At 46.0% G+C, this 25,983-nt stretch overlaps 3 protein-coding genes across 3 annotated transcripts in view; 2 read left to right on the forward strand and 1 right to left on the reverse strand.

The window, feature by feature from the left end:
- The window catches only part of PRR11 (proline rich 11), a 49,829-nt gene that overhangs the window by 5,632 nt on the left and 18,214 nt on the right, over positions 1-25,983 (reverse strand). Inside the window, exons 3-9 of the mRNA XM_054457926.2 lie at positions 14,318-14,468; positions 13,960-14,082; positions 5,812-6,072; positions 4,694-4,792; positions 4,106-4,218; positions 1,947-2,006; positions 1,761-1,857 (exon numbers count right to left, since the gene is read on the reverse strand). Coding sequence (XP_054313901.1) covers positions 1,761-1,857; positions 1,947-2,006; positions 4,106-4,218; positions 4,694-4,792; positions 5,812-6,072; positions 13,960-14,082; positions 14,318-14,468 — 904 coding nt within the window. The remainder of the gene's footprint in view (positions 1-1,760; positions 1,858-1,946; positions 2,007-4,105; positions 4,219-4,693; positions 4,793-5,811; positions 6,073-13,959; positions 14,083-14,317; positions 14,469-25,983) is intronic.
- Positions 16,661-25,819, forward strand: LOC129017395 (speedy protein E6-like). The gene is made up of 8 exons (XM_054457929.2): positions 16,661-16,769; positions 17,764-18,000; positions 19,601-19,829; positions 20,943-21,003; positions 22,218-22,303; positions 24,339-24,504; positions 24,627-24,730; positions 25,545-25,819. Exons 1-7 carry the CDS (start codon positions 16,661-16,663, stop codon positions 24,651-24,653), a joined length of 915 nt encoding a protein of 304 aa, XP_054313904.1. The 3' UTR covers positions 24,654-24,730; positions 25,545-25,819.
- The window catches only part of SKA2 (spindle and kinetochore associated complex subunit 2), a 64,103-nt gene continuing 61,680 nt past the window's right edge, over positions 23,561-25,983 (forward strand). Inside the window, exon 1 of the mRNA XM_054457930.2 lies at positions 23,561-25,906. The gene's annotated coding sequence lies outside the window, so the exon portion shown is untranslated. The remainder of the gene's footprint in view (positions 25,907-25,983) is intronic.

Raw genomic sequence — 25,983 nt, forward strand, 5'->3', positions numbered from 1 at the left:
TTTGGAAGAAGTCACACCAGGGCCAGCTGATCTACTGGGTTTGGTGTGTGGTTGTATATGAAGGTGACAAAGAAAGCTGTCAAGACCTTTTCCTTTCAACTCTGCATGGTCTGACTCCTAACTACATCTCCATCCCTGTCTTTCACCACCATCGGGCTCCCTCTCTATGTTACAGCCACAATGGTCACTTCTCAGTTCCTTGAATAGGCCATAATCCCTCCCCCCATGGGACTCTTACGCATGTTGTTCTTTTTGCCTGGAACTCTCTCCTTCCTGACACTGATGGTGGACCCACCCCACAGTTACCCTATCCAGTAAATGACTCTTCCTTCTTCTACTCTCACCTCAAGCATCATCACTTCCTGAGGGAGTCCCTCCTAGATCATCCAGGCTAGATCAGGTTCCTCTCTGGGTTCCCACAGAACCTCATTCCTTTCCTTCACAGCACACACTGCCATGTGATATTACACACATACGGGATTATTTGATGAATGCCTATTTTCCCCACTAGACTGAAAGCTTCAAGACAGTAACCTGTATCTGTTTTTGCTTACCACTATATTCCCCGTACTTCAACACACTGCTGGGCATATAGGAAGTGCTTAATAAATATTTACTAAAAATATGTACTAAAGGGATTAATAAAATCAGACATTTACAGATAGACATGATAATCCTACCTATATTTCTTTTTTTTCTTTTTTTGAGACAGGGTCTCACTCCGTCACCCAGGCTGGAGTGCAGTGCCGCAATCTTGGCTCACTGCAACCTCCGTCTCCCGGGTTCAAGCGATTCTCATGCCTTAGCCACCCAAGTAGCTGGGATTACAGGCATGGGTCACCATACACAGCTAATTTTTTTTTTTTTTTTTTTTTTTGAGACTAAGTCTCGCTCTGTCGCCCAGGCTGGAGTTCAGTGGCGTGATCTTGGCTCACTGCAACCTCTGCCTCCCAGGTTCAAGTGATTCTCCTGTCTCAGCCTCCCGAGTAGCTGGGACTACAGGCGCCCGCCACCACACCTGGCTAATTTTTGTATTTCTGGTAGAGATGGGGTTTCACCATGTTGGTCAGGCTGGTCTCAAACTCCTGAGCTCATGATTCGCCTGCCTCAGCCTTCCGAAGTGCTGGGATTACAGGCATGAGCCACCGTGCCCAGCCATTTTTGTATTTTTTTAGTGGAGACAGGGTTTCGTCATGTTGGCCAGGTTGGTCTCAAACTCCTGGCCTCATGTGATCTGCCCACCTCGGCCTCCCAAAGTGCTGAGATTACAGGCATGAGCCACTCACTGTGCCCGGCCAATCCTACCTAAATTTTATAGAATTTTATGAAGCCTAAATATGAAAGTACTTTGCAAAATATGGTACCATTAAAAAATTATTATTACTAAGAAAGCTGCTTTAAATTATGATCATAAATTATGATTATGATTATTTATTTGAGACAGGGTCTTGCTTTGTCACCCAGACTGGAGTACAGTGGTGCAATCACAGCTCACTGCAGCCTTGACTTCCTGGGCTCAAGTGATCCTCCTACGTCAGCCTCCCAAGTAGCTGGAACTACAGGCATGCACCACCACACCTGGCTAATTTTTCGTATTTTTTGTAGAGACAGTTTCACCATGTTGCCCATCTTGAACTGCTAGGCTCAAGCAATCCCCCCACCTCAACTTCCCAAAGTGTTAGGATTACAGTCATGAGCCACCACACCAGGCCAAATTATTTTCAAGCAAAGGAACCAATATTCTTTTCCTAAAGGGTTACCTGAAACTTTCTCCTTAAGGCCTGCGTCATCACTGGAGTCAGTCCTGTTCCTGTTTCCATATTTTCTTTATTGGTAAGAGGGGTTCCACCTGGGCTCCTGCAAAGGTATTGAAAAGAACAGTAGCTGTGTTTTATGGCAACTTTTAAAATGGACTTAGAAGGCATAAAGATATGAGAGTGTATTACCTCTCTACATTGACTTTTCTAAGCAGTTTCCGCAGATCTATCTGACTTTTTCCAGGAGTGCTGATAAAACAAAGATATAAAAATTACAACTTTGGGAGGCTGAGGCGGGTGGATCACGAGGTCAGGAGATCAAGACCACCCTGGCTAACACGGTGAAACCCCATCTCTACTAAAAATACAAAAAATTAGCCAGGCGTGGTGGTGGGTGCCTGTAGTCCCAGCTACTCGGGAGGCTGAGGGAGAAGAATGGCGTGAACCTGGGAGGCGGAGCTTGCAGTGAGCTAAGATTGCACCACTGCACTCCAGCCTGGGCAACAGAGCAAGACTCTGTCTCAAAAAAAAAAAAAAAAATAGAACTTGCCAGATTTTATTATTTTTTTCCCAAAGGAAAGCAATCATTTCCATAGGCAATGTCCTAGAAAGTAGTTCTATGTGTTACATTAAAAAATAGCGTAGAAGCGGGGTGCGGTGGCTCAAGCCTGTAATCCCAGCACTTTAGGAGGCCGAGGCAGGTGGATCACGAGGTCAGGAGTTCATGACCCGCCTGGCCAAGATGGTGAAACCCCATCTCTACTAAAAATACAAAAATTAGCTGGGCGTGGTGGCGGGTTCCTGTAATCCCAGCTACTCAGGAGGCCGAGGCAGAGAACTGCTTGAACCTGGGAGGCGGAGGTTGTAGTGAGCCGAGATTGCGCCACTACTCTAGCCTGGGTGACAGAGTGAGACTCCTTCTCAAAAAAAGAAAAAAAAAATAGCAGTAGATGCCGATGGGAACATAAGGTGATATAGCCATTCCAATACGTAATACTTCTTGACCCAGGAGTTACATGTGTAAGAATCCATCCTAGGGAAAAACTCAGCCATGTACAGAGTTGATAGGCAAGGATGTCCACTGAAGACTTACAGAAATTAAATGTCATAACCTAAGTCAGGCGCAGTGGCTCACCCCTGAAATCCCAGCACTTTAGGAGGCCGAGGGGGGTGGGTCACTTGAGGTCAGGAGTTTGAGACCACCCTGGCCAACATGGTGAAACCCTGTCTCTATTAAAACATACAAAAATTAGCCAGCATTTTGGCACACGCCTGTAATCCCTGCTACTCAGGAGGCTGAAGCAGGAGAATCGCTGGAACCCGGGAGGTAGAGGTTGCTGTGAGCCGATATTGCATCACTGCACTCCAGCCTGGGCGACAGAGCAAGACTCCATCTCAAAAAATAAGAAAATACAATAAATAAATAAATAAATAAAACAGGTTGCTTTCAGAAATTATATAGTATGAAAACTAGTATGTCTTGGAATCAAGCAAATATGGTATATGTGTGTATCTCTCTGTGTATAATCATATTGTAGATATAGTTTTTCCCATTCAGTATATCATAAACTCTTCCTATCTTTTTGAAAATTAACTTAAAGTGTCATTTTGACATCTTCAAAATATGCAGTTCATTGTATGTAAATTTCATAGATAAAATCCTGTTTTGAGACATTTAGGTTATGATTTTTTTTTTTTTTTTTTGAGATGGAGTCTCTCTCTGTTGTCCAGGCTGGAGTACAGTGGCACAATCACTTCTCACTGCAGCCTTGATCTCCTGGGCTCAAGTGATCCTCTTTCTTTAGCCTCCCACGTAGCTGGGACTACAGGCACATACCACTGCATCAGGCTAATTTTTAATTTAATTAATTTTTTTAGAGATGGGGCTCTCACTATGTTGCCCAGGCTGGTCTTAAACTCCTGGCCTCAAGCAATCCTCCCACTTCGGCTTCCCAAAGTGGTGGGATTACAGACATAACCCATCACGCCCAGCCTAAAATTCTTGATAGTATATCTTTTTCTCCCAAAATCTGTTATTAAATCAATGGCATATCTTATAATAAACAGCATCTTTAAATGGGGCCAATAAAGCATATGCCCAGAAAAAGACTAGAATGATAAACGGCAGTACGTTAACAGTGGCTATCTCCAATGACAGGATTATTTAGATAATTTTTGTTTTCTTTTTTAAACTTTTCTGTAGATTTCAGTTTTTCTATAATGAGCATATATAACTTTTAACGTTAGAAATACACACAAAAAACCTTTTTTTCCCTTTTTTTAGGCCTTTGTACAACAATATCATTCTTTTAAGTAGTAGTAGAGCATAGTACTGTGCAGTTCCTTACATTAAGACATTTGTAACTCGAGTCGATAACACTTTGGAGTTAGGTTTCAGGGTAACACGCTGCAAGTCAGAGACAGTAACTAGTGGATTCCGTGCTTTTGGCGATGGTATAAGCTTTAATTGTAAAATGAGACATTATTAAAACAAATTTTAAAATATCACTCAAAATGTAAACATGCAAAAACGGCAAATATCTGAGTGCTGAGTATGTGTAAGATATATCCAGTATTCTACCCAATTTTTATTCCAAAGCTTCAAAGGATGTCTCTACCTCTTCAGACTAAGGGTTGGGAGATAAAATTGCCTAATTAAATCATTTCCTAATATACACATTTTGTTGGGAAATCCAAAACTACTAAAATAAAAACATCAAAAACTTAACTTGAAATGAAATGACTTCTCCCTCCAGCACCCCCCACCCCAATTGTATACAAATTGAGATGAGGTCTTGCCATATTCCCCAGGTTGGTCCTGAACTCCTGGTCTCAGGTGATCCTCCCACCTTGGTCTCCCAAAGTGCTGGGATTATAGGCATGAGCCTATATTGTTAAAAGCAAAAAGAGCATGTATGTGGTCAATGACATCTTACCTTCCTCCTTTCATCTAAACTCTGTGTCTTCTTTAATTTTACAGTCAGCAGATCTTTAACTGTTATCTGCATGGGTCCATCTTTTTTTAATGGTCCAGCCTTAAAATACATGGTAAGGTTAGAATTCAAATTGGAACCAGCACAACTGGTGAAATGCAAATCCAAATCTAGTTTTTAAAGACTCAGAGTTAAGAGGTAACTCTTATCTACCCTAGGAACCTGTCATATTCTTTCTACTCAACCAAGAATAATCCTATTTTTATCACCCATTGAAAAGCATTCATCAAAATATAAGGCTTCCCCACACCCCCTGCAATTTTGTTTTAATAAGCTAAGACTTTGCTCACAAATAAGAAGAGATGGACTAGTTTCCTGCAATATTGCATCTTCCCTGGGAGTCATTATAATAAGACAAGAGTTGAAGGAGTTAATCGGGTTAAAGTGAAGTTTTGCTTGAATTACCTAGAAAGATGACTCAGTTTCCACAGAGCAAGAATGTATACAATCAGAGAGGTATAATTAGGGCAAATGTAACAATAGACTCCGGGTTTTGTTTTTTATTTTGTGTGTGTGTGTGTGTGTGTGTGTGTGTGTGTGTCAGGATTGGGAAGACTCTGGATTTAATTCAGCTACCTTAAACCAAATTATCCATAGTGAAAATTCAGCAGATTTTAAAACAGGGTCATGCCTGTCTTAGTGATTCACAAATTGTCTGGTCCCCTTGGTAAATAAGTAACTGAAATAGAGATTGGTTCTCCAGCCTAATGATATGAAACTTTGGAATCCACTAACTCTTTGTTCTGACTTTACTCACTAAGCAATCTTCTATTCTAAATTTGGTTTCCTAGGGAGGTTTTCTTCCCTAGGAAAAAGCCATGCTGAGAAGCGAATAGGAATCTTCCACTCTACTGGGTTTCACACACATCACTTTCATTTCTCAATCCAGCTTCTAGGAATTCCTCAGGAACTGAGATTTTAAAAACACAGTAATTAAGATACGGAATCAGAACAAAATATAACCTTCCGGCCCAAGCCCTGATTAGCCTGGCCTTAAAAGGCCACTTGGCTTTACTCCCATATTACACACCAAAACATATCATTACTAGATTGTTACCTACCTGAAGTGCTTTAGCGAGACTGGGTTTTCTGAGCAACACAGGTGCTAGTGGTGGTGGAGGAGGTGGCAGAGGTGGAAGTGGAGGTGGAGGTGGAGGAGGAGGAGGAGGAGGAAGATGGCTGGCTGGCTGTGGCAGTGTGGGAGGAAGCACAGCTTTGGAGTCTCCAGGGGTGATCAGAACGCAGGCAGGCACATTTGTAAGTTTACCACTCATGTGACATGTTTGACCACAGCTTGGACAGGAAGAACTTTCTGAGATAGTCTGGAAGAAGACATCACATTTGGCAAATAAATAACAAGTTAATTTGATTATTGAGGGTGAGAGTCATCAAAATAACAGCTACCATGTATTGAATGCTTTCTCAGTGTACCATGTGCTTCATGATATTTTCTCATTTATAATCATAAGTTTCTTCATTTCATTCATTCGTTTGTTTATTTTGTATGTGCTATATGCCAGGCACTATAGGTACAATGTGAGCCCTGTGTGTCACCTCATGGAGCTGACAGCCCAGTGAGGGAAGACAGACATTAAACATGCACAGAAGGCCAGGAATGGTGGTGCACACCTGTAATCCCAGCACTTTGGAAGGCTGAATCCAGCGAATTGCTTGAGCCCAGGAGTTCGAGACCAGCCTGGACAACATAGTGAGATCTCGTCTCAAACAAACATGCACAAACACACTTGAAACAAAACAATACTTCAATAAGAGCAATGAAGTGTGCTATGAGCATGAACAGCTGGAGGCTTGGGAAGTGATATTTAGCCATGAACTCAAGAATAAATTGAGACTTAGCAGATGAAGGGAGATAAGGACTAGGGGAAGAGTTCCTTGCAGAGGAAAAAAATACTTAATACAGCCAAGAATATAGTACATTCAAGAAACTGATAAAGCAAAGGATCTGGAACATGACTACTGTGGACTGAATTGTGTCCCAGAATTCATATGTTGAAATCTTAACATCCAGAACCTCAGAATGTGACTATATTTGGAGATAGGGTCTTTAAAGAGGTGATTAAGTTAAAATGAGGCCGTTAGGGTGGGTCCTAATCCATTCTAACTGGTGTTCTTACAGTAAGAGGAAATTGGACATGCAGAGAGACATCAGGAATGTACTCACACAGAGGAAAGACCGTCTGAAGACATAGAGCGAAGACAGCCATCTACAAGCCCAGGAGGGAGCCTCAGAAGAAACTAACCAAGAAGCCACAGACTTCTTGCTTCCAGACTGTGAGAAAGTAAATTTCTGTTGTATAAGCCACCCAGCCTGTGGTATTTTGTTATGGCAGCTCTAGCAAACAAATACAATGACCCTATGAAGTAAAACAGTGTATTAATTTCCTGTGCCTTCTGTAACAAATTATCCCAAACTTGGTGGTTGAAAACAATTGAAGTTTATTTTCTCACAGTGCTAGAGGCGAAAAGTCTGACATCAAGGTGTCGTAGGAGCTTCACTGCCTCCCATGCCTCTGGGGAAGAATTGGTTCCTTGCCTCTTTTGGCTTCTAGTAGCTGTCATCACTCCTTGGTTTGTGGCTGCATCACTCCAATCTCTATCTCTGTGGTCACATTGCTTCTCTTCTCTGTATGCATTCTCTGTGTGTCTCTCTCATAAGGGCACTTGTCCTGGGACTTAGGGTCCACCTAGATAATCCAGGAAGATCTCCTCATCTCAAAATCCTTACCCTAATTATATTTGTAAAGCCTTTTGTCCAAATAAGGCAGTATTTACAGGTTCTGGGGATTAGGACTTGAATATACCTTTTGGAGGCTGCCATGCATTCAGTCCCCCACAAATGGTATCATCCCAAATTTATAGATGAGGAAACTGAGGCCCAGAGGAGTTAAATGACTTGCCTTTTTCTCCTTTGGCTAATTCATCCTGAGGCACAAATTCTGGGAGCAGGGATGGAATTCCAGAAGCTTCTCTCCAGACCAATGAGCACAGTGTTGAGACATAGGGGCCTTGCTTAGGGGAGTTTGGAGTGGATATTTTCCTGCATATATCAGTCAGGAAAATAGAAACCACTCTGGATATTGAAAAGAGGGGTAATGTAATACAGGCACTTGGTTACATTTATAATGGAATTGCTGAGAGGCCCACTGGGTACCGTGAGGCAATCAAGAGATTAGCAACAGCAGGAAGGCATTAACTTCCTGAGGCTGGAGAAACAAAAGGTGGAGGCGGTGTATCCAGAGGTCTGGAGGTAGGTTTACCCAGAGAATCAAGAAACACTGGCTGGGTGTGGTGGCTCACGTCTATAATCCCAGCACCTTGGGGGGCCGAGGCAGGTGGATCACCTGAGGTCAGGCGTTTGAGACCAGCCTAGACAACACAGTGAAACCTCGTCTCTACCAAAAACACAAAAATTAGCCAGGCGTGGTGGCAGGCACCTGTAATCCCAGCTACTTGGGAGGCTGAGGCAGGAGAATCGCTTGAACCCGGGAGGTGGAGGTTGCAGTGAGCCGAGATTGCGCCACTGCACTCCAGCATGGGTAGCAGAGTGAAATTCTGTCTCAAAAAAAAAAAAAAAAAAAAAAAAAGAAATATGGAGTATTTATCCAGTGGGAGATGGGGCCAGGAAGGCAACAACTACCATTGCTGGAGAAATCATGCAGTAGAGGAGGGGAAGAAACTCCTTGTCTTCTCCCTCCCTCTAGTCTCTCATCAGTGTCTCGCAATGGGCCATCATAACCAGGAACCAGGTGACCTGGAGCTTGACGAATGTATCTTGTAGGAGCCAGCCCTCCCATCAATACAGAGCAGAGCTTCTGAAGTGGGGCAAACAGGCCCAGGGACTAGCCCTCACCTGTAGCCATTCCTCCTTCTGGTAAAAGCACCTGGGTTTCCCTTCACTCCCTCAGTCCATGTGATCTGGTCAGGATACTCACTCAAGGACTAGACATATAACCCAGGCCAAGTTCTTTTGGCTGAGATTGTTCTGTTATGAGAATAAGAATCTAAGGCTGCCAACAGCCATGTTGCTAGTGCAAGGGGAGAGTCTGTCTGAGAAATAAACGTACTCTAAAGAAGGCAGAACTGAAAGATGAGACAGAGCCAGAATGCTGACAATATCATTTGAGCCTCTGAATCCAGCCATACCCTAGACTTATTGGTTTTATGGGCTTAAGCCGGGTTGCATTGTGTTTCTGTCACTTGTGGCTAAAAAGAATTTTGACTGATACAGCCTTCTAGGTGCTTTCTTAGTGAAGGAAATAACATAAGCTTCATTCTTAATTCTTTTTTCTTTTTTTTTGAGACGGAGTCTTGCTGTGTCGCCCAGGCTAGAGTGCTAGAGTGCAGTGGAGTGATCTTGGCTCACTGCAACCTCCACCTCCTGGGTTCAAGTGATTCTCCTGCCTCAGTCTCCCGAGTAGCTGGGATTACAGGTGTGCAACACCACGCCCAGCTAATTTTTTTGTATTTTTAGTAGGGACAGGGTTTCACCATGTTGGCCAGGATGGTCTCGATCTCCTGACTTGGGGATCTGCCAGCCTCGGCCTCCCAAAGTGCTGGGATTACAGGCGTGAGCCACCGTGCCTGGCCCATTCTTAGTTCTATATCATCATCCTCCCTGGTACATTGGGATTAGTGATTTGGGGTTAAAATATAAGGAGAGCTGAAATAGGAGAAAAGTCATGAAAGGTAGAGTGTGTACACTAGAGGTGAAGGAGAGAAGGGAAGGTTTATAGAATTATTTCACACATACACACACACATTCATTCTAGACTTTTTAAATTAAAAGAAAACTTTTTTTTTCAGAGACAGGGTCTCACTATGTTGCCCAGGCTAGAATGTAGTGGGCTGGAGTGTCCTGAGGCTCAAGGAATCCTCCCACCTCAGTCCCCTGAGAAATTGGGACTATAGGTGTGTATGCCACGCCCAGCTAAAAAATTTAATTTTTAAGGTCTGTTTGAATACTGCCTTGTCACCCACAGCAAACTTCTCTGACAAAGTTACAAAATTATAGGAATTCAAAAAAGCAATGAATTTACTTCTAGAACCAAAATCTCAACTGGTCAATTAGTTTTATTTTATGTTTAATTTAATTTTTTTGCTATTTATTTTTGGAGTCCCACCTAGACTCAATAATTTTCTTTAGTCCTGGTGTGGTGGCTCATGTCTAGAATCCCTGCACTTTGGGAGGCCGAGGCAGGCAGATCACTTGAGGTCAGGAGTTCAAGACCAGCCTGGGCAACATGGTGAGATCCTGTCTCTACTAAAAATACAAAAATTAGCCAGGCGTGGTGGCAGACGCCTGTAATCCCAGGTACTTGGGAGGTTGAGGCAGAAGAATTGCTTGAACCCAGAAGGCGGAGGTTGCAGTGAGCTGAGATCACGCCACTACACTTTAGCTTGGGCGACAGAGCGATACTTTATCTCAAACGAACAAAAAAAAAATTCTTTTTTTTTTTTTTTTTTGTCTCATATAATATTTTTTGAGAGAGAGTCTCGCTTTGTCACCCAGATTGGAGTGCAGTGGCACGATCACTGCTCACTGCAACCTCTGCCTCCTGGGTTCAAATGATTCTCCTGCCTCAGCCTCCTGAGTAGCTGGGACTATGGGCATGCGCCACCACGCCCAGCTAATTTTTGTGTTTTTGAGTAGAGAGGGGGTTTCATCATGTTGGCTAGGATGATCTTGAACTCCTGACCTCAAGTGATCCAACCACCTTGGCCTCCCAAAGTTATACATTTTAATAATACATGGGAACATCCTATAAACACTGTTCTGAATATACCTTTACACTTAATTTAATAATGTATTATTATTATTATTATTTTTGAGACACAGTCATGCTCTGTTGCCCAGGCTGGAGTGCTGTGGTGCGATCTCAGCTTACTGCAACCTCTGTCTCCCAGGTTCCAGTGATTCTCCTGCCTCAGCCTCTGGAGTAGCTAGGATTACAGAAGCGTGTCACCATGCCAGGCTAATTTTTTGTATTTTTAGTAGAGATGGGGTTTTGCCATGTTGGCCAGGCTGGTCTCAAACCCCTGGCCTCAAGTGATCCGTCCACTTTGGCCTCGCAAAGTGCTGGGCTTACAGGCGTGAGCCACCACGCCTGGCCATTAGTATATTCTTTAAAAAAAAGTTTTCCTGGGTGAAGGGGACTGACGGTGTGTTCTTGAGATCATACCTCATTAGTACATACAGAACTACCCCATTATTCTTAACAGCTACATAGTATTCCATTGAATGAATGGATTATAATGTATTAAATTAATCCCATATTCTTTGACACTTAGTTTTGTTTGTAAGTTTTCGATATTTTTCAAATCACACTGCAAAAATAACTTTGTACATATGTACAAAATTTGGTTGCATCAAAAGATATATATTTTAAAAATTTTGATAGATGTTAATTAATTATAGCCCACAGAGGTTTTATCAATTTAGGCCATTCTCAATAACAAGAGAGCACCTGTTTCTCCAAAACTTTTGGTCTTTGATTTGTTTGTTCTGTCAATCTGATAGGCTAAAGGCATTACTCATTAAAGTTTATTTTGCATTTCTGTTTTTTGTGTGGCAGAGACTACTAATTGCCTCCCAATATACATTTTTGCCTTCTTCTTTAGTAATAGGAAACCTGACTTTTAGCCGGACACACTGTAATCCAGATGATAGATTACATTCCTCAGGTTCCCTGGTGGCTAGCTATAATTACATGACTATGTTTTAGCGAAATGAGATGTAAGTAAAAGTTCTGTAAATGAGTTTGGGAAGTCACCTTAATGGGGGTAGTAGGATAACTTTCCTCTTTCTTCCTGCTGCCTAAAATAAAGACATTTTGTTTATGCAAATATTCTTTGAGGCTTTGTCACTGGTACCACACCTAGTCTTGATACACTTTTTTTTTTTTTTGAAATGCAGTCTCATTCTGTCACCCTGGCTGGAGTGCAGTGGCGTGATCTCGGCTCACTGCAACCTTCGCCTCCTGGGTTCAAGTGATTCTCCTGCCTCAGCCTCCTGAGTAGCTAGGATTACTGGTGCCCGCCATCACACCTGGCTAACTTTTGTATTTTTAGTAGAGACAGGGTTTCACCATGTTGGCCAGGCTGGTCTCAAACTCCTGACCTCAAGTGATCTGCCCACCTCAGCCTCCCAAAGTGCTGGGATTACAAGCGTGAGCCACTGCGCCCAGCCCTGGTTCACTCTTAAGATGGAGTCTCGCTCTGTTGCCCAGGCTGGAGTGCAGTGATGCGATCTCAGCTCACTGCAACCTCTGCCTCCCGGGTTCAAGCAATTCACCTGCCTCAGCCCTCCGAGTAGCTGGGATTACAGGCATGCACTACCAACAGCTAATTTTTGTATTTTAGTAGAGAGGGAGTTTCACATTGGCTAGGCTAGTCTTGAACTCCCGACCTCAAGTGATCCACCCTCCTCAGTCTTCCAAAGTGGTGGGATTACAGGGGTAAGCCACCGCGCCCGGCCCCTGATTCACTCTTAAGTGAAGTTGAGCACCTACTCATGTATTTATTTATTTTATTTTATTTTATTTTTGAGACAGAGTCTAGCTCTGTCACCCAGGCTGGAGTGCAGCGGCACAATCTCGGCTCACAGCAGTCTCCACTTTCCGGGTTCAAGTGATTCTCCTGATCTCAGATGATCTGCCTGTTTTGGCCTCCCAAACTGCTGGGATTACAGGCATGAGTCACTGTGCCCGGCCCTACTCATGTATTTAAGAACCATTTATATTCCTTTTCTTTCTGCCCAGGATGGCCTCAAACTTCTGTGCTCAAGTGATTCTACCATCTCAGTTTCTTGAGTAGCTGGGATTATAAGTGTGTACCACTGTACCTGGCTTGTATTCCTGTATTTAGGTGAATGCTGTGTTCATATTATTCCCTCATTTTACTGCTAAGTTGTTGGTCTTTTTTGTATTGATTTGTAGTGGTTCTTTATATATTCAATAATTAATCCTTTTCCTGATATTTGAGCAAATATTTTTGCATCTTATTTTGCTGCGCATAAATTTATTTTTATGTCTGACTAGTTATTTAAAAATGTACAAACAAGCCAGGTGCCATGGCTCACGCCTGCAATCCCAATACTTTGGGAGGCTGAGGTAGGAGGATCACTTGAGGCCAGGAGTTTGAGACCAGCCTGGGCAACAAAGTGAGACCCCCATCCCTACAAAAAACTAAAAAATTTGCTGGGCAGGTGGCACACACCTCTGGTCCCAGCTACAAGGGAGGCTGAGGCAGGAGGATCCCTTGAGCCAGGAGGTCAAGGTTGCAGTGAGCCATGATCATGCCACTGCACTCTCGCCTGGGTAACAGAGTGAAACCCTGTCTATAAAAAAAAAAAAAAAAAAAAAAAAAAAAAATTACAAACAGCAGGCAAAATTTTTTTCAGATCTTCTGCTTTAATACTGACAATATTGAACTTCACCTGAGCTCTGTGATTCTGGAAAATAAGGATGGCCAAAAAATCTCCCCATCCTAGGTGGGTGCAATAGTGCAAGCCTGTAGTCCCAGCGACTAAGGGAGGGTGAGGTAGGAGGATCACTTGAGCCCAGAAGTTAGGAGTTGGAGTCTAGCCTGGGTAACATAATGAGATCCCATCTCTAGAAACAAACAAACAAACAAAAATCTCCCCACAATTTTATGTCCAGGAAATAATTTATTATTTTGGAAGCGATGTGGAACCAACTTTTTCCACATCAGTTAGATAAGCTTTATGGATGGCTCCCTCATTTATCTGACAAATCCAGACACAGACCCTCCAAATTCCCATTCTTTGTCTCATAAGTGATTAGCTGAACTGTTCATTGCCACTGACCAATCTGGACAAAATATCTACTAACTTGACCAAACTTTAGTCAGGATTTAGCCCTCCCCATAGGCCCTAGAACCTTGACCTATTCTTGGGCTTAAGCAAGCATTGGTATGCTGAACAACCTTCAGGAAAAGATGTTCCCTGATCCAATCAGCTATCTGATCAGATTATCCCAACTCTTCATCTTACTTCCCCATAACCCGGTTTGTTTTACCCTTTTTATTCCTTGCTAACAAAGAAAACTTTTTCGCTTAATGTTTGAGATACAAATCTTATGACCTGAGCATTTTTCCTATTGCAATAGTCTTTTCAAATAAAGTGTCTCCTTACCTAATTCCAGATTTGCTTTTTATTTGACAATACCAACCTTCAGTGCTTCCTGGAGCTTGCATAATTTACTTTCCAAAATGCAAAACTGTTGTTTTAGACTGTAAAGTTCTTGGTGGCAGATACGAGATGGAAAGATGGTGTCTTTCAATACTTCTAAACTCTGAAATTAATAATAAACAATTCTGAGTCCTATGAGTAATATGATAAGGACAAGAAAACAGGAACCAGAAAGTGACTTGATTTATGTTTTTACAGAAACAAAGGCAGACTTGACTCAATAATTTCATCTTATCTAAGTTTAGCTTGAGGGTTGGACTGACTTGAGCACATATGTATATAAACACCAAGTGTGTAGAAACACTATAGTGCTGAAAACAGGGATGTCACATCCATACCTGGGTTACGCAGTTCTGGCACCAGCTGTATATAGACCATACTCTATTTGTCCAAAGTTTTATTGCATCTCTGATTTTAGGAAATTTGAAGTTCCAGGATGATCTTAGCCAGCTTCTGCTTTGAGATATATCTATTGAAGAAATAACGACTCTGTAGGAAAAACAAAATGAAACAAATAAAAAACCCCTAAGTCAGAATAATAGCCTTGGCCTGGTGTGGTGGCTCGTGCCTCTACTCCTAGCACTTTGGGAAGCTGAGGTGAGTAGATTGCTTGAGACCAGGAGTTCAAGACTAGCTTCGGCAACACAACAAAACCCTGTCCCTACCAAAAAACAAAACAAAACAAAACTTAAATCAGGCATGGTGGTGTGCCAGAAGAGAGAGGAATATGCAAACCAGGCTTGAAGATGGGTTAAATCAGAGCTTTTCATTCTACAAAAGAGAAATTTTAATGGGGTCAGAACATTGATCTTCTAATATTTGAAAGCCTGTTAACTAGGAGACAGATAGCAAACTGTTTTGTTGTAGGAGGACCCACCCAGCTCTGACGGTTTAAAGCATAATGAATGCAAATTTGAACTCCAGAAAAGCAGAGCTTCCTAACAATGGGACTTCCACAGCAATGGGATCTGCTTCCTCGTTCAGTTTGTGCCTTTCCCATGAGCAAGAGACTCCTAGGAGAGCCACAGCCCATTAGGAAGCCATATGGGAACTCATTCACAGGTTCTTTATTTTTTTGAGACAGAGTTTTGCTCTTGTTGCCCAGGCTGGAGTGCAATGGTGCGATCTTGGCTCACTGCAACCTCCGCACTCCGAGTTCAAGTGATGCTCCAGTCCCCGCTCCCGAGTAGCTGGGATTACAGGCACCCGCCACCATGCCTGGCTAATTTTTTGTATTTTTAGTAGAGATGGGGTTTCACCATGTTGGCCAGGCTGGTCTCAAACTCCTGACCTCAAGTGATCCACCTCCTTTGGCCTCCCAAAGTGCTGGGATTACAGGCATGAGCCACTGAGCCCGGCCGGGAACCGACAGGTTTTTTGGATGGTCTCTGAATGTCATCCAACTCTTATTTTTTATCAAAAAAATTTTTTTTGACACAACGTCTTGCTGTGTTGTCTAGACGGGAGTGCAGTGGCAAGATCATAGCTCACTGCAGCTTCTAACTCCTGGGCTCAAGCGATATTCCTGTTGCATGAGTCTCCCAAGTAGTTGGAACACAGGTGCCAGCCACCACACCTGGCTAATTTGGTTTGGTTTTGTTTTTTTAGAGATGGGGTCTTGCTATGTTGCCTACACTAGTCTTGAACTGCTGGCCTCAGGCAATCTTCCTCCCTTGGCCACCCAAAGTGCTGGGATTACAAGCATGAGCCACTGTGCACAGCTGAGATTTTTCGACTTAGTCTTTTTGTACATGCGATATTCTATTCATAGAATCCATAAATGGTAGGGAAATTTCTGAGTTCAGAGCAATACATATGATACAAAACTTGATATATAGACTAGAGTTTCTTAGCTGAACTGGAGGGGCTGGCCTTAAGTAATCCATGGACTCCCTGAAATTGGGGACACCATTGGAAATATGTGTGAGCTCATGGGCAGTTTCCTATGATTTTCAGGCCTCAAAATGTCTCTTGGACTCAAAGATGCCTTAGGGCAGAGGACACGTCTACCCCCAGTATAGAATCTCGGATAGTGAATGTCAGTAAACATTCGGTAGAAAAGCTCTGCCAAATTGAGTGCTCTGATGTGACTTTTTCATCAAGTCAATGTTCCTGGGATCTCTTGTACATGATAATCTCACACTTGCAAGGTTTCATAGTTTCTGCTTACCCTAGTTTTCTTTCTCACCCTCACTCTCCCACCAGACTGGACTCTGAAATGGGCGTGTACAGAGAAGAGCAGACCCCAACATGCTTCAGGCTTTGAGTGGAGAGGACACAGCCTCTGCTGGGACAGGGAACAGATGGATGCGGAGACCCTGAGGATGCTTTTGGATGGTGGTCTGAGGTTGGGACAGTGGCAGGAGATACCATTCACCCAGGATCTCCAGAACAAGAGATCAGCCTGGCAGTTACATGTGTTTTTCTTTAAACTGGTTGCCAGGTTGGAATGACCAATGACATCAGAGATTCCAACCTTCCTGATTGGAAGGACTGGACTCCGTGGGCGTCTGAGAGCTCAACTGGACAACAGCATCTTCTCAGAGCTGTTCTCCACTCTTGACTTCTCTCAGCCTCGAGAATTGATAACACACCTTCCGGGTCCTAGCAGAGTCCAGAAGAAGGCCTTGGACAGAACAGAGACTAGGTTCTGTGGGTTGGGACAGATTCTGGGAAAGATCATGACTAGCCATCAACCGCACCCTCAGGATGAGGAGCAGAGACCACAGCAGAGCACCTCAGGGTACCCCTTCCAGGAGGTGGTGGATGATGAAGTGTCAAGACCATCATGTGAGGGGACTGGAGGAAGAAGAGGTGGGATAGGATTGACTAAGGTGAAGGAAGGGGGCCAGGCGCAGTGGCTCACACCTGTAATCCCAACACTTTGGGAGGCCAAGGCAGGCGGATCACCTGAGGTCAGGAGTTCAAGACGAGCCTGGCCAACATGGTGAAACCCCATCTCTACTAAAAGTACAAAAATTAGTCAGGTGGTAGTGGTGCGCGCCTGTAATCCCAGCTATTCGGGAGGCTGAGACAGGAGAATCGCTGGAGCCTGGGAGGAAGAGGTTGCATTGAGCCAAGATTGTGCTACTGCACCCCAGTCTGGGTGAGAGAGTGAGACACTGTCTCAAAAAAAAAAAAAAAAAAAGAAGGGTCAGAGGTCAGGAAGGAGAACCTGAGAAGGGTGTGTGGGAAGAATGGAGAAATTCAGGCCAGGTGCAGTGGCTCACACCTGTAATCCCAGCACTTTGGGAGGCCAAGGCGGGCAGATCACTTGGGGCCAGGAGTTTGAGACCAGCCTGGCCAACATGGTGAAACCCCGTCTCTAATAAAAGTACAAAATTGAGCTGGGCATTGTGGCAGACACATGTAATCCCAGCTACCTGAGAGGTTGAGGCAGGAGAATAACTGGAATCCGGGAGATAGATGTTGCAATGAACTGAGATTGCACCACTACACTCCAGCCTGGGCGACAAAGCAAGATTCTGTCTTGAAACAAACAAACAAAACCAACAACAAACAAACAAACAAAAAAAGGAGGGACTCAGAGAGCCAGGGACCAGGAAAGGACATGAAGAAGTGTTCTGAGGACAGAGATATGGAAGAATGGAGAGGGGAAGGAACGGCTCATGGGGTTGAGCAGAGGAGAAAGTCAGAAAGATGGCTTGGAGAAGCCAACAGTCTGCAAGGCTGGGGAGGATGGAGAGTGGTTTGGGGTTTGGGGTCGGGGTCTAAGGTGATCAGTTGCAGAAGCATTACATGGTGGCCTGGTTTCCTTACTCAGCCCCTGGGGTATATCCCAGACCCCCATGTAGGTCACTTTGCTGGAAAAGGAAGAGGGAGTGGTCGGACGAATCTGAGGAGTCATCGTCGGAGGAGCCAGAGAAGGAGCTCGCCCCTGAGCCTGAGGAGACCTCCGTGGTGGAGACGCTGCGTGGGCTCAAAATGAAGCTGAAGCTGAAGCAACGACTAGTGTCATTCGTGCTCCCTGAGCACCACGAGGACTTCAACAGGCTGCTTGGTAGAAGGACACCCCAGAGGGCACCTCCAATCCTGTTCTTTTAAAAACGAGGAAAACTTTCAATAACCACACTTTTCCAATGGGAAAAATATGTCCCCAGTGGGTGAGCTCTCCATGCGGGAGGACTCAGAAGTGATCACTCATGAAGGACGCTTAGGAGACGATGGAAGATCAGGATTAGGTTGGCGCTTGGGATAAGAAAGCTTGGTTTTGGGCTGGGTGCTGTGGCTCACGCCTGTAATCCCAGCACTTTGGGAGGCCGAGGTGGGCGGATTACGAGGTCAGGAGATCAAGACCATCCTGGCTAACACAGTGAAACACAGTCTCTACTAAAAATACAAAAAATTAGCCGGGCATGGTGGCAGGCGCCTGTAGTCCTAGCTACTCGGGAGGCTGAGGCAGGAGAATGGCGTGAACCCCAGAGGTGTTGCTTGCAGTGAGCTGAGATCGTGCCACTGCACTCCAGCCTGGGTGACAGAGAGAGACTCTGTCTCAAAAAAACAAAAAAAAATGACAAAAAAGAAAGTTTGGTTTCAGGACAGGCGCTGCGGCTGATGCCTGAGATCCCAGCACACTGGGAGGCTGAGGCAAGAGGATTGCTTGAACTCAGGATTTTGAGGCTGCAGTGAGCTATGACTGCACGACTGCACTCCAGCCCGCATGACAGAGCAAAACCCTGTTTCAAAAGAAAACCAAAGGCCGGGCGCAGTAGCTCATGCCTGTAATCCCAGCACTTTGGGAGGCTGAGGTGGGTGGATCACCTGAGGTCAGTTGTTCGAGGCCAGCCTGACCAATATAGTGAAACCTAGTCAATACTAAAAATACAAAACTTAGCCGGGTGTGGTGGCGCACACCTGTATTCCCAGCTACTTGGGAGGCTGAGACAGGAGAATCGCTAGAACCCGGGAGGCAGAGGTTGCTTTGAGCTGAGATAGCACCACTGCACTCCAGTCTGAGAGACTGAGACCCTGTGGCAAAAAAAAAAAGGACGGGCCCAGAAGTCAGGAAGGAGCACCTGAGGAGGTGTGTGGGAATAATGGATGGACTGAGGCAGGGTGCAGTGGCTCACACCTATAATCCCAGCATTTTGGGAGGCCAAGGCAGACGGATCACTTGAGGCCAGGAGTTTGAGACCAGCCTGGCCAACATGGTGAAACCCTGTCCTTACTAAAAGTACAAAAATGAGCTGGGCATTATTACGGGCACCTGTAATCCCAGCTACTTGGGACCTGAGGCAGGAGAATCACTGGAACCTGGGAGACAGAGGTTGCAGTGAGCCGAGATTGCACCACTACACTCCAGCCTGGGAGACAAAGCAAGACTCTGTGTCAAAAAAACACACACACAAAAAAGGAGAGACTCAGAGAACTAGGGATGAGGGAAGGAAATGAGGAAGTGTTCTGAGGACAGAGAGATGGAAGAATGGGGAGGGGAAGGAGCGGCTCATGGGGTTCAGCAAAGGAGAAAGACGGAAAGATGGCTTGGAGAAGCCAGCAGTCTGCGAGGCTGGGGAGGATGGAGAGTGGTTTGGCGTTTTGGGTTTGGCTCTAAGGTGATCAATTGCAGAAGCATTACACAGTGGCCTGGTTTCTTTACTCAGCCCCTGGGGTAGTTCCCAGCCCCCTGCATAGGTCCCTTTGCTGGAAAAGGAAGAGGGAGTGGTCGGACGAATCTGAGGAGTCGTCCGAGGAGGAGCCAGAGAAGGAGCTCGCCCCTGAGCCTGAGGAGACCAGGGTGGCGGAGACGCTGTGTGGGCTCAAGATGAAGCTGAAGCGACGGCGAGTGTCACCCGTGCTCCCTGAGCACCACGAGACTTTCAATAGGCTGCTTGGAAGGAGGACACCCCAGAGAGCACCTTCAATCCTGTTCTTCTAAAAAAGAAGAAACTTCCAATAACCACACTTTTCCAATGGGAAAAATATGTCCCCAGTGGGTGAGCTCTCCATGCGGGAGGACTCAGAAGTGATCACTCATGAGGGACGCTTAGGAGACGATAGAAGATCAGGATTAGGTTGGCACTTGGGATAAGAAAGCTTGGTTTTGGGCCAAGTGCGGTGGCTCACGTCTGAGATCCCAGCATGTTGGGAGGCTGAGGCAAGAGGATTGCTTGAACTCAGGACTTTGAGGCTGCAGTGAGCTATGATGGCACCACTGCACTCCAGCCTGGGTGACAGAGCAAAACTCTGTCTCAAAAGAAAAAGCACGGTAGCTCAAACCTGTAATCCCAGCACTTTGGGAGGCAGAGGCAGGTCAGGAGTTAGAGACCAGCCTGACCAACATAGTAAAATCTGATCTCTACTAAAAATACAAAAATTAGCCAGGCGTGGTAGCACACACCTGTAATCCCAGCTACTCAGGGGACTGAGACAGGAGAATCGCTTGAATTCAGGAGGCTGAGGTTGCAGTGAGCTGAGATCGTGCCACTGCATTCCAGCCTGGCCCACAGAGTGAGACTCCATCTCAAAAAATAAATAAATAAATAAAACCAAATAATAAATAAAACACAATCAAAAATCAAAGAAAGTGGCTTCAGCTGTGCCCTCTGAAACTTAATGTCTCCCGCTGACTTTTCTAAACCTAAGTGTCTTCATCCATAGAGGGGGATACCTAGGCCATGGTCACACCCTAATGTGACTGTCTCATGAGGAAATGATGGGAATTCCTTTATGACTCTGCAGTAGTCCCTCTGTGTCTGCTGGGAGGGCGTTCTGGCTTATTGCCAGCTCTACATCCTGTAGATTCTCACACCCAGGGCCTCCTTTGGCCTCTTCTCAGGGGAGTCTCAGAGCGGGAGCCTCTCTCCCTTGCCCAGTGAAAGTCATTCTCCCCTCTCCCATCCACCTCACCTGTGGCAGCAATCCTGAGACTTCCCCCTGGGAGGCACACTTCTCCTTGCTACCCTGCTGTCCTGCTTCTCAAGCTGACATCTGCTCTCTAACCACAGAAGATCCTGTCGTTAAAAGATTCCTCGCCTGGGACAAAGATTTGAGGTTGTCGGACAAGGTAAGGTTGTTCTCCACGGAACTGTGTTCCTGCTTCAACGCACTGCCAGGGGGAGGGCGCAGCTTCTAAATCCACAGTTCCTCTCTTCTCTCCCTCCAGCACTTCCCACCAGATGCTCCCACAGTCTTCTTTTCTTTTTGTGAGACAGTCTTGCTCTGTTGCCCAGGCTGGAGGGCAGTGTCTCAACCTTGGCTCACTGCAGCCGAAGCCTCCTGGGTTCAAGGCAATCTCCTGCCTCAGCCTCCCAAGCAGCTGGGATTACAGGCATGCACCACCATGGCTGGCTAATTTTTGTGTTTTTAGTAGAGACGGGGTTTTGCCACGTTGACCTGGCTGGTCTTGAACACCTGACCTCAGGTGTTCTGCTCGCCTTGGCCTCCCAAAATGCTGGGATTACAGATGTGAGCCACTGTGCCCCTTGGCTCCCACAGTCTTGAGTCTTGGTGCCTACCTTTTTTTTTTTTTTCGAGACAGTATCTAGCTGTGTTCCACAGGATGGAGTGCAGTGGCATGATCACAGCCCACCACAGCCTCTAATTTCTGGGCTCTTGCAATCCTGCCTCAGCCTCCTGAGTAGTTGGGAGTACAGGCACATGCCATCATGCTCGAATAATTTTTATACAAATGGTCTTGCTATGTTGCCCAGGTTGTTCTAGAACTGTTGGACTCACTTGATCCTCCTGTCTCAGCCTCTCAAACTTCTGGGATCACAGGCTTGAGCTGCCACTCCCGGCTATTCTTGGTCTTTTTATGATTTGTCAGCATCTCCCTCAGGACTCTGCTGGTCTCTTGCCGAGTGAATGAGTGGCCCCTGCCTCTCCTATGGGTCGTTTGGGATCTGAGCCCTGGGCCGCAGTCAGCCTGCAGCCCTGAAGCTCCTGGCTCCTTTACTCTCAGTTGTTTGGGACAGTTCTCTGCCTGGCACACAAAAGACCCTCCTGACACCCGCCGACCTAGACACACCCCTTCAAAGATCCCATCGGAGCGCATCATCCTGGGAGCATCACCAACATCCCTTCCTCCGGCTTCTCTGATTTGCATCTGACCTTCAAATATCCCTCCACCCCGCAATTTCCACATGACCACAGTCACCCCAACACTCAGGTCCCTTCTCTGATGGGCAACCCCTCCCCAGACCCCCATTCCACTATTTCCACTATCTTCCTCTCCCAAGATGTGACCTCTCCCTCTCTGTGTTCCTTTCTCTCCATCAGTATCTCCTGGCCATGGTCATAGTGTATTTTAGCCGCGCTGGCCTCTTCTCCTGGCAATACCAACACAGTCATTTCTTCCTGGCTCTGTGAGTGGTTTGCTGCCTCCTATCTGTCAATATCCAATGCCCTGGGACGGGGGGGGAAGTGGGATTCCAGCCTTTCATTTATTCTTTCACCTATTTGTCCTCTTTACTCTGTGTACAAAAAAGAGAGGATTATACTATCTTGTTTTTAGACTGTTGTTTCTAAAAAGAAACTCAGGCTGGGCGCAGTGGCTCATGCCTGTAATCCCAGCACTTTGGGAGGCCGAGGCAAGCAGATCACTTGAGGTCAGGAATTTGAGACCAGCCTGGCTAACATGGCAAAACCCCATCTCTACTAAAAATAGAAAAATTAGCCAGGCATGGTGGTGTGCACCTGTAATCCAAACTACTCGGGAGGCTCAGGCAAGAGAACCTGTTGAACCCAGGGGGCAGAGGTTGCAGTAAGCTAAGATTAAGCCGCTGCATTCCAGCCTAGGCAACAGAGCGAGACTTTTTCTCAAAAAAAAAAAAAGCCAAAAAAACAAATTCCAACGCCAGTGTACAAATAAAAGAATAAAACAAAAGGTAGCATAAACCACTCCTAAGGGGAGAAGAAAAGGAGCAAAGGAGCGGACCCAATGCTTCCCCCAGCAAGCAGACATTTCTGGTTCTTCTCTCTCTCTCCTTCCCACATCAACCGCAAATGCCATCAACCTCCTCCGGGTTCCCATGACAGAGGCCACAGTTCAGGTTCCCCTTGCATCACTCGAATCCACTGTCAAATGCTCCCTGCTGGGGCCTCCTGGAGTCTCTCCCCAAGCCTGGGGGCTTCCTAGTGCAGCCTGAGCATCTTTCCAAAGCACAACACCCTCACTGCCCACCTGAACAACTTCCTTAGCTGATGTCTTTCTAAATTGAGGCCAGGGTCCACAGTGCAAATTCCACCCTCTCTATAATCTCTACAACTAAACTGGCTCACCATCTTGGTGTTTCCTGGCGTGGCTTCACTGCTCTTTCCAAATGCCCTCCACTCGACTTTGTGTTTGTGTTTTCTGTCTGGGTGTCCCTCCCGCACACACGTGGTTCTGAAGGGAAGGACCCATTCCCTAAAGTCAATTCACCCCACAGCCTCTGTGAGGCCTTCCCTCATCTTCCAACTTTTGCATGCTCGTAGCTCCCCAGTTACATCCTATTATAATGTGACATTGGGATTAGGTCAACTGCCCTGATTACTCCCAGTCCCATTAGACTAGATGCCTATAGAAGGCAGGGTCTTGGCACAATATCAATGTATTCAATTCCTTTTATTTTTTTGAAACAGACTTGCCCTGTCCCCCAAGCTGGAGTGCAGTGGTGAGATCATAGCTCACTGCAGCCTCCATATCCTGTACTCAAGTGATCCTCCCACCTCAGCCTCCAGATTAGCTTTGACTACAGGGCTGTGACACCACACCTGGACAGTTATTTATTTATTTATTTGTTTACTTATTGAGACAGAGTCTTGTTCTGCCTCTTAGGCTGGAATGGAGTGGCCCAATCTCGGCTCACTGCAACCTCCTCCTCCTGGGTTCACGTAATTCTTGTGCCTCAGCCTCTTGAGTAGCTAGGACTGTGCCACCACACCAGGCTGATTTTTGTATTTTTAGTAGGGATGGGGCTGGTCTCAAACTCCTGGCCTCAAGTGATCCACCTGCTTCAGCCTCCCAAATTGCTGGGATTACAGGCATGAGCCACCACGCCCGGCGTGTCTTTTACATTTTTTTATAGAGACAAGGGTCTTGCTACGTTGCCCAGGCTCATCTCAAACTCCTGGCCTCAAATGATCTTCCTGTTTCGGCCTCCCAATGTGCTGGGATTCCAGGCGTAAGCCACCACTCTCGGCCACCAGTTGGGTTTTTGTCTTCATCCTGAAGGAGTGAGAGACGCCCTTCAGCAGGTCTCTGACCATCAGGGCCCTCCTGAGGAAGGCATGGCTCTGCAGGGTGGGTGCCAATCCTGAGCTAAGGATGGTCCCCTGCCCTCCTCTCTGGGAAGTTGACCTCAGCCAGAGGTCTCTCCTGGTGGTGCACCTGAGCGGCAACCTGATTTCTGTCCCCAGCTACCTGGCCAATGACATGGAGGAGGACGAGTCCTCCAAACGAAACATCTTCTACTTCCTGTACGGGAAGAACCGCTCCCAGATACCCTTGTTCCATAAGCTTCGGTTCCAGTTCTTCCATTCCATGAGCTGGAGGGCTTGGGTTTCCCTGAAGCAGTTGGAAGAGGTAGGTGGGACGTAGGGAGATGGAGGAGGTGGGGAGGAATCGAGTGGGCTGGAGGCTGGATGAGGGGAGGGAGGGGTATCCTGGGGAGTCCCCATCTTCTTAAGGGGCGTTTGTTTTTCCAGATCCAGGCTTATGACCCAGAGCACTAGGTGTGGGCATGAGATCGCGCCGCCTTTCCTAGAGCTCCAGGGACCGTGGAGGCCTGAGGTCATCGGCCTGAGGGAAGGTACATCTGTGTCCTCTGGGGTAAAGGCAGAATATGGTGGTCTATTTTGGAAATCTGAGGATCCCAACTACTTGATCCGGCCTCGAGCCTGGGCAACATGGCGAGATCCCCTCTCCACAAAAATACAAAAATTAGCCAGGCGATGTGGGAAGATCGCTGGAGCCTGCGAGGTCGGGGCTGCAGGGAGCCCTGATCCTGCCACTGCACTCCAGCCCAGGCAACACAGTAAGACCCTGACTCAAAAATAATAATAAATAGAGTTTGGGGAGGTTCATTATGATTGACGCACTTGAGTTACCGATTTGGGTCGAGGGTTCAGTGAAGCTTTGGTTCACATCTTGTGCAGCTACCCACGTTCAGCACAGAGCATCAGACTTCATCATAGGAGGTAGGATTATGGATTAGGCTTCAGGACTCGGGGTTCGTGATGTTGTCACATTAGAAACGGATCTAGCATGGTTACAAGTTCAGCTCTTAAGTGACACAAAAGGCCCCAGTTGTGATGAAGTCCAAAGCCACATTCTCTGAGCGTGCCCTACTCCCTGGGCAGACCCACCCAAAGTCCTTGCTATGAAGCAGATCACTGGGGCTGACCTTGGGTGTATTAAGTGAGTTTTGGAGTCAGGGTCACCAAAGTGTGAGTTTCACAGTTGAACACGATGGTTCAGAAGCAGGCTACAGAATGAAAGACAGGAGATAAAACTGGATTTCTCAATTGCTCTGAACTCTAGTTAGACTTGATGTGGGACATGAATAACCTTCCTGTCTAGAGAGCTGCCTCCTTTAAGTGTGACATCCTCTGTCTCACTTCCAGAACACCAGACCCAGGGGAGATGTGGATTTTCAGCAGGAACTTTATTCCAATGCTAATGGCGGACACCAGGAAGGAGGAGAGGAGCCATTTGTGCAGATCATCTAGAAGAACCTGGACTGTTCCAGACAGAACTGAATAGAGTGATCACGTTGTCCTCCCAGGACCAGGGGGGTACTTCTGTGTCTGGAATTGGTGGGTTCTTGGTCTCACCGACTTCAAGAATGAAGCTGTGGACCCTCACGGTGTTACAGTTCTTAAAGGTGGCCTGTCCGGAGTTTGTTCCTTCTGATGTTCGGATGTGTTCAGCCTTCTGGCGGCTTCGTGGTCTCACTGGCTCAGGAATGAAGCTGCAGACCTTCGCGGTGAGTGTTACAACTCTTAAGGCGGCATGTCTGGAGTTGTTCGTTCCTCCCAGTGGGTTCATGGTCTTGCTGGCTTC

This window comes from Pongo pygmaeus, chromosome 19, assembly GCF_028885625.2.
Source record: "Pongo pygmaeus isolate AG05252 chromosome 19, NHGRI_mPonPyg2-v2.0_pri, whole genome shotgun sequence".
NCBI lineage: Eukaryota > Metazoa > Chordata > Mammalia > Primates > Hominidae > Pongo > Pongo pygmaeus.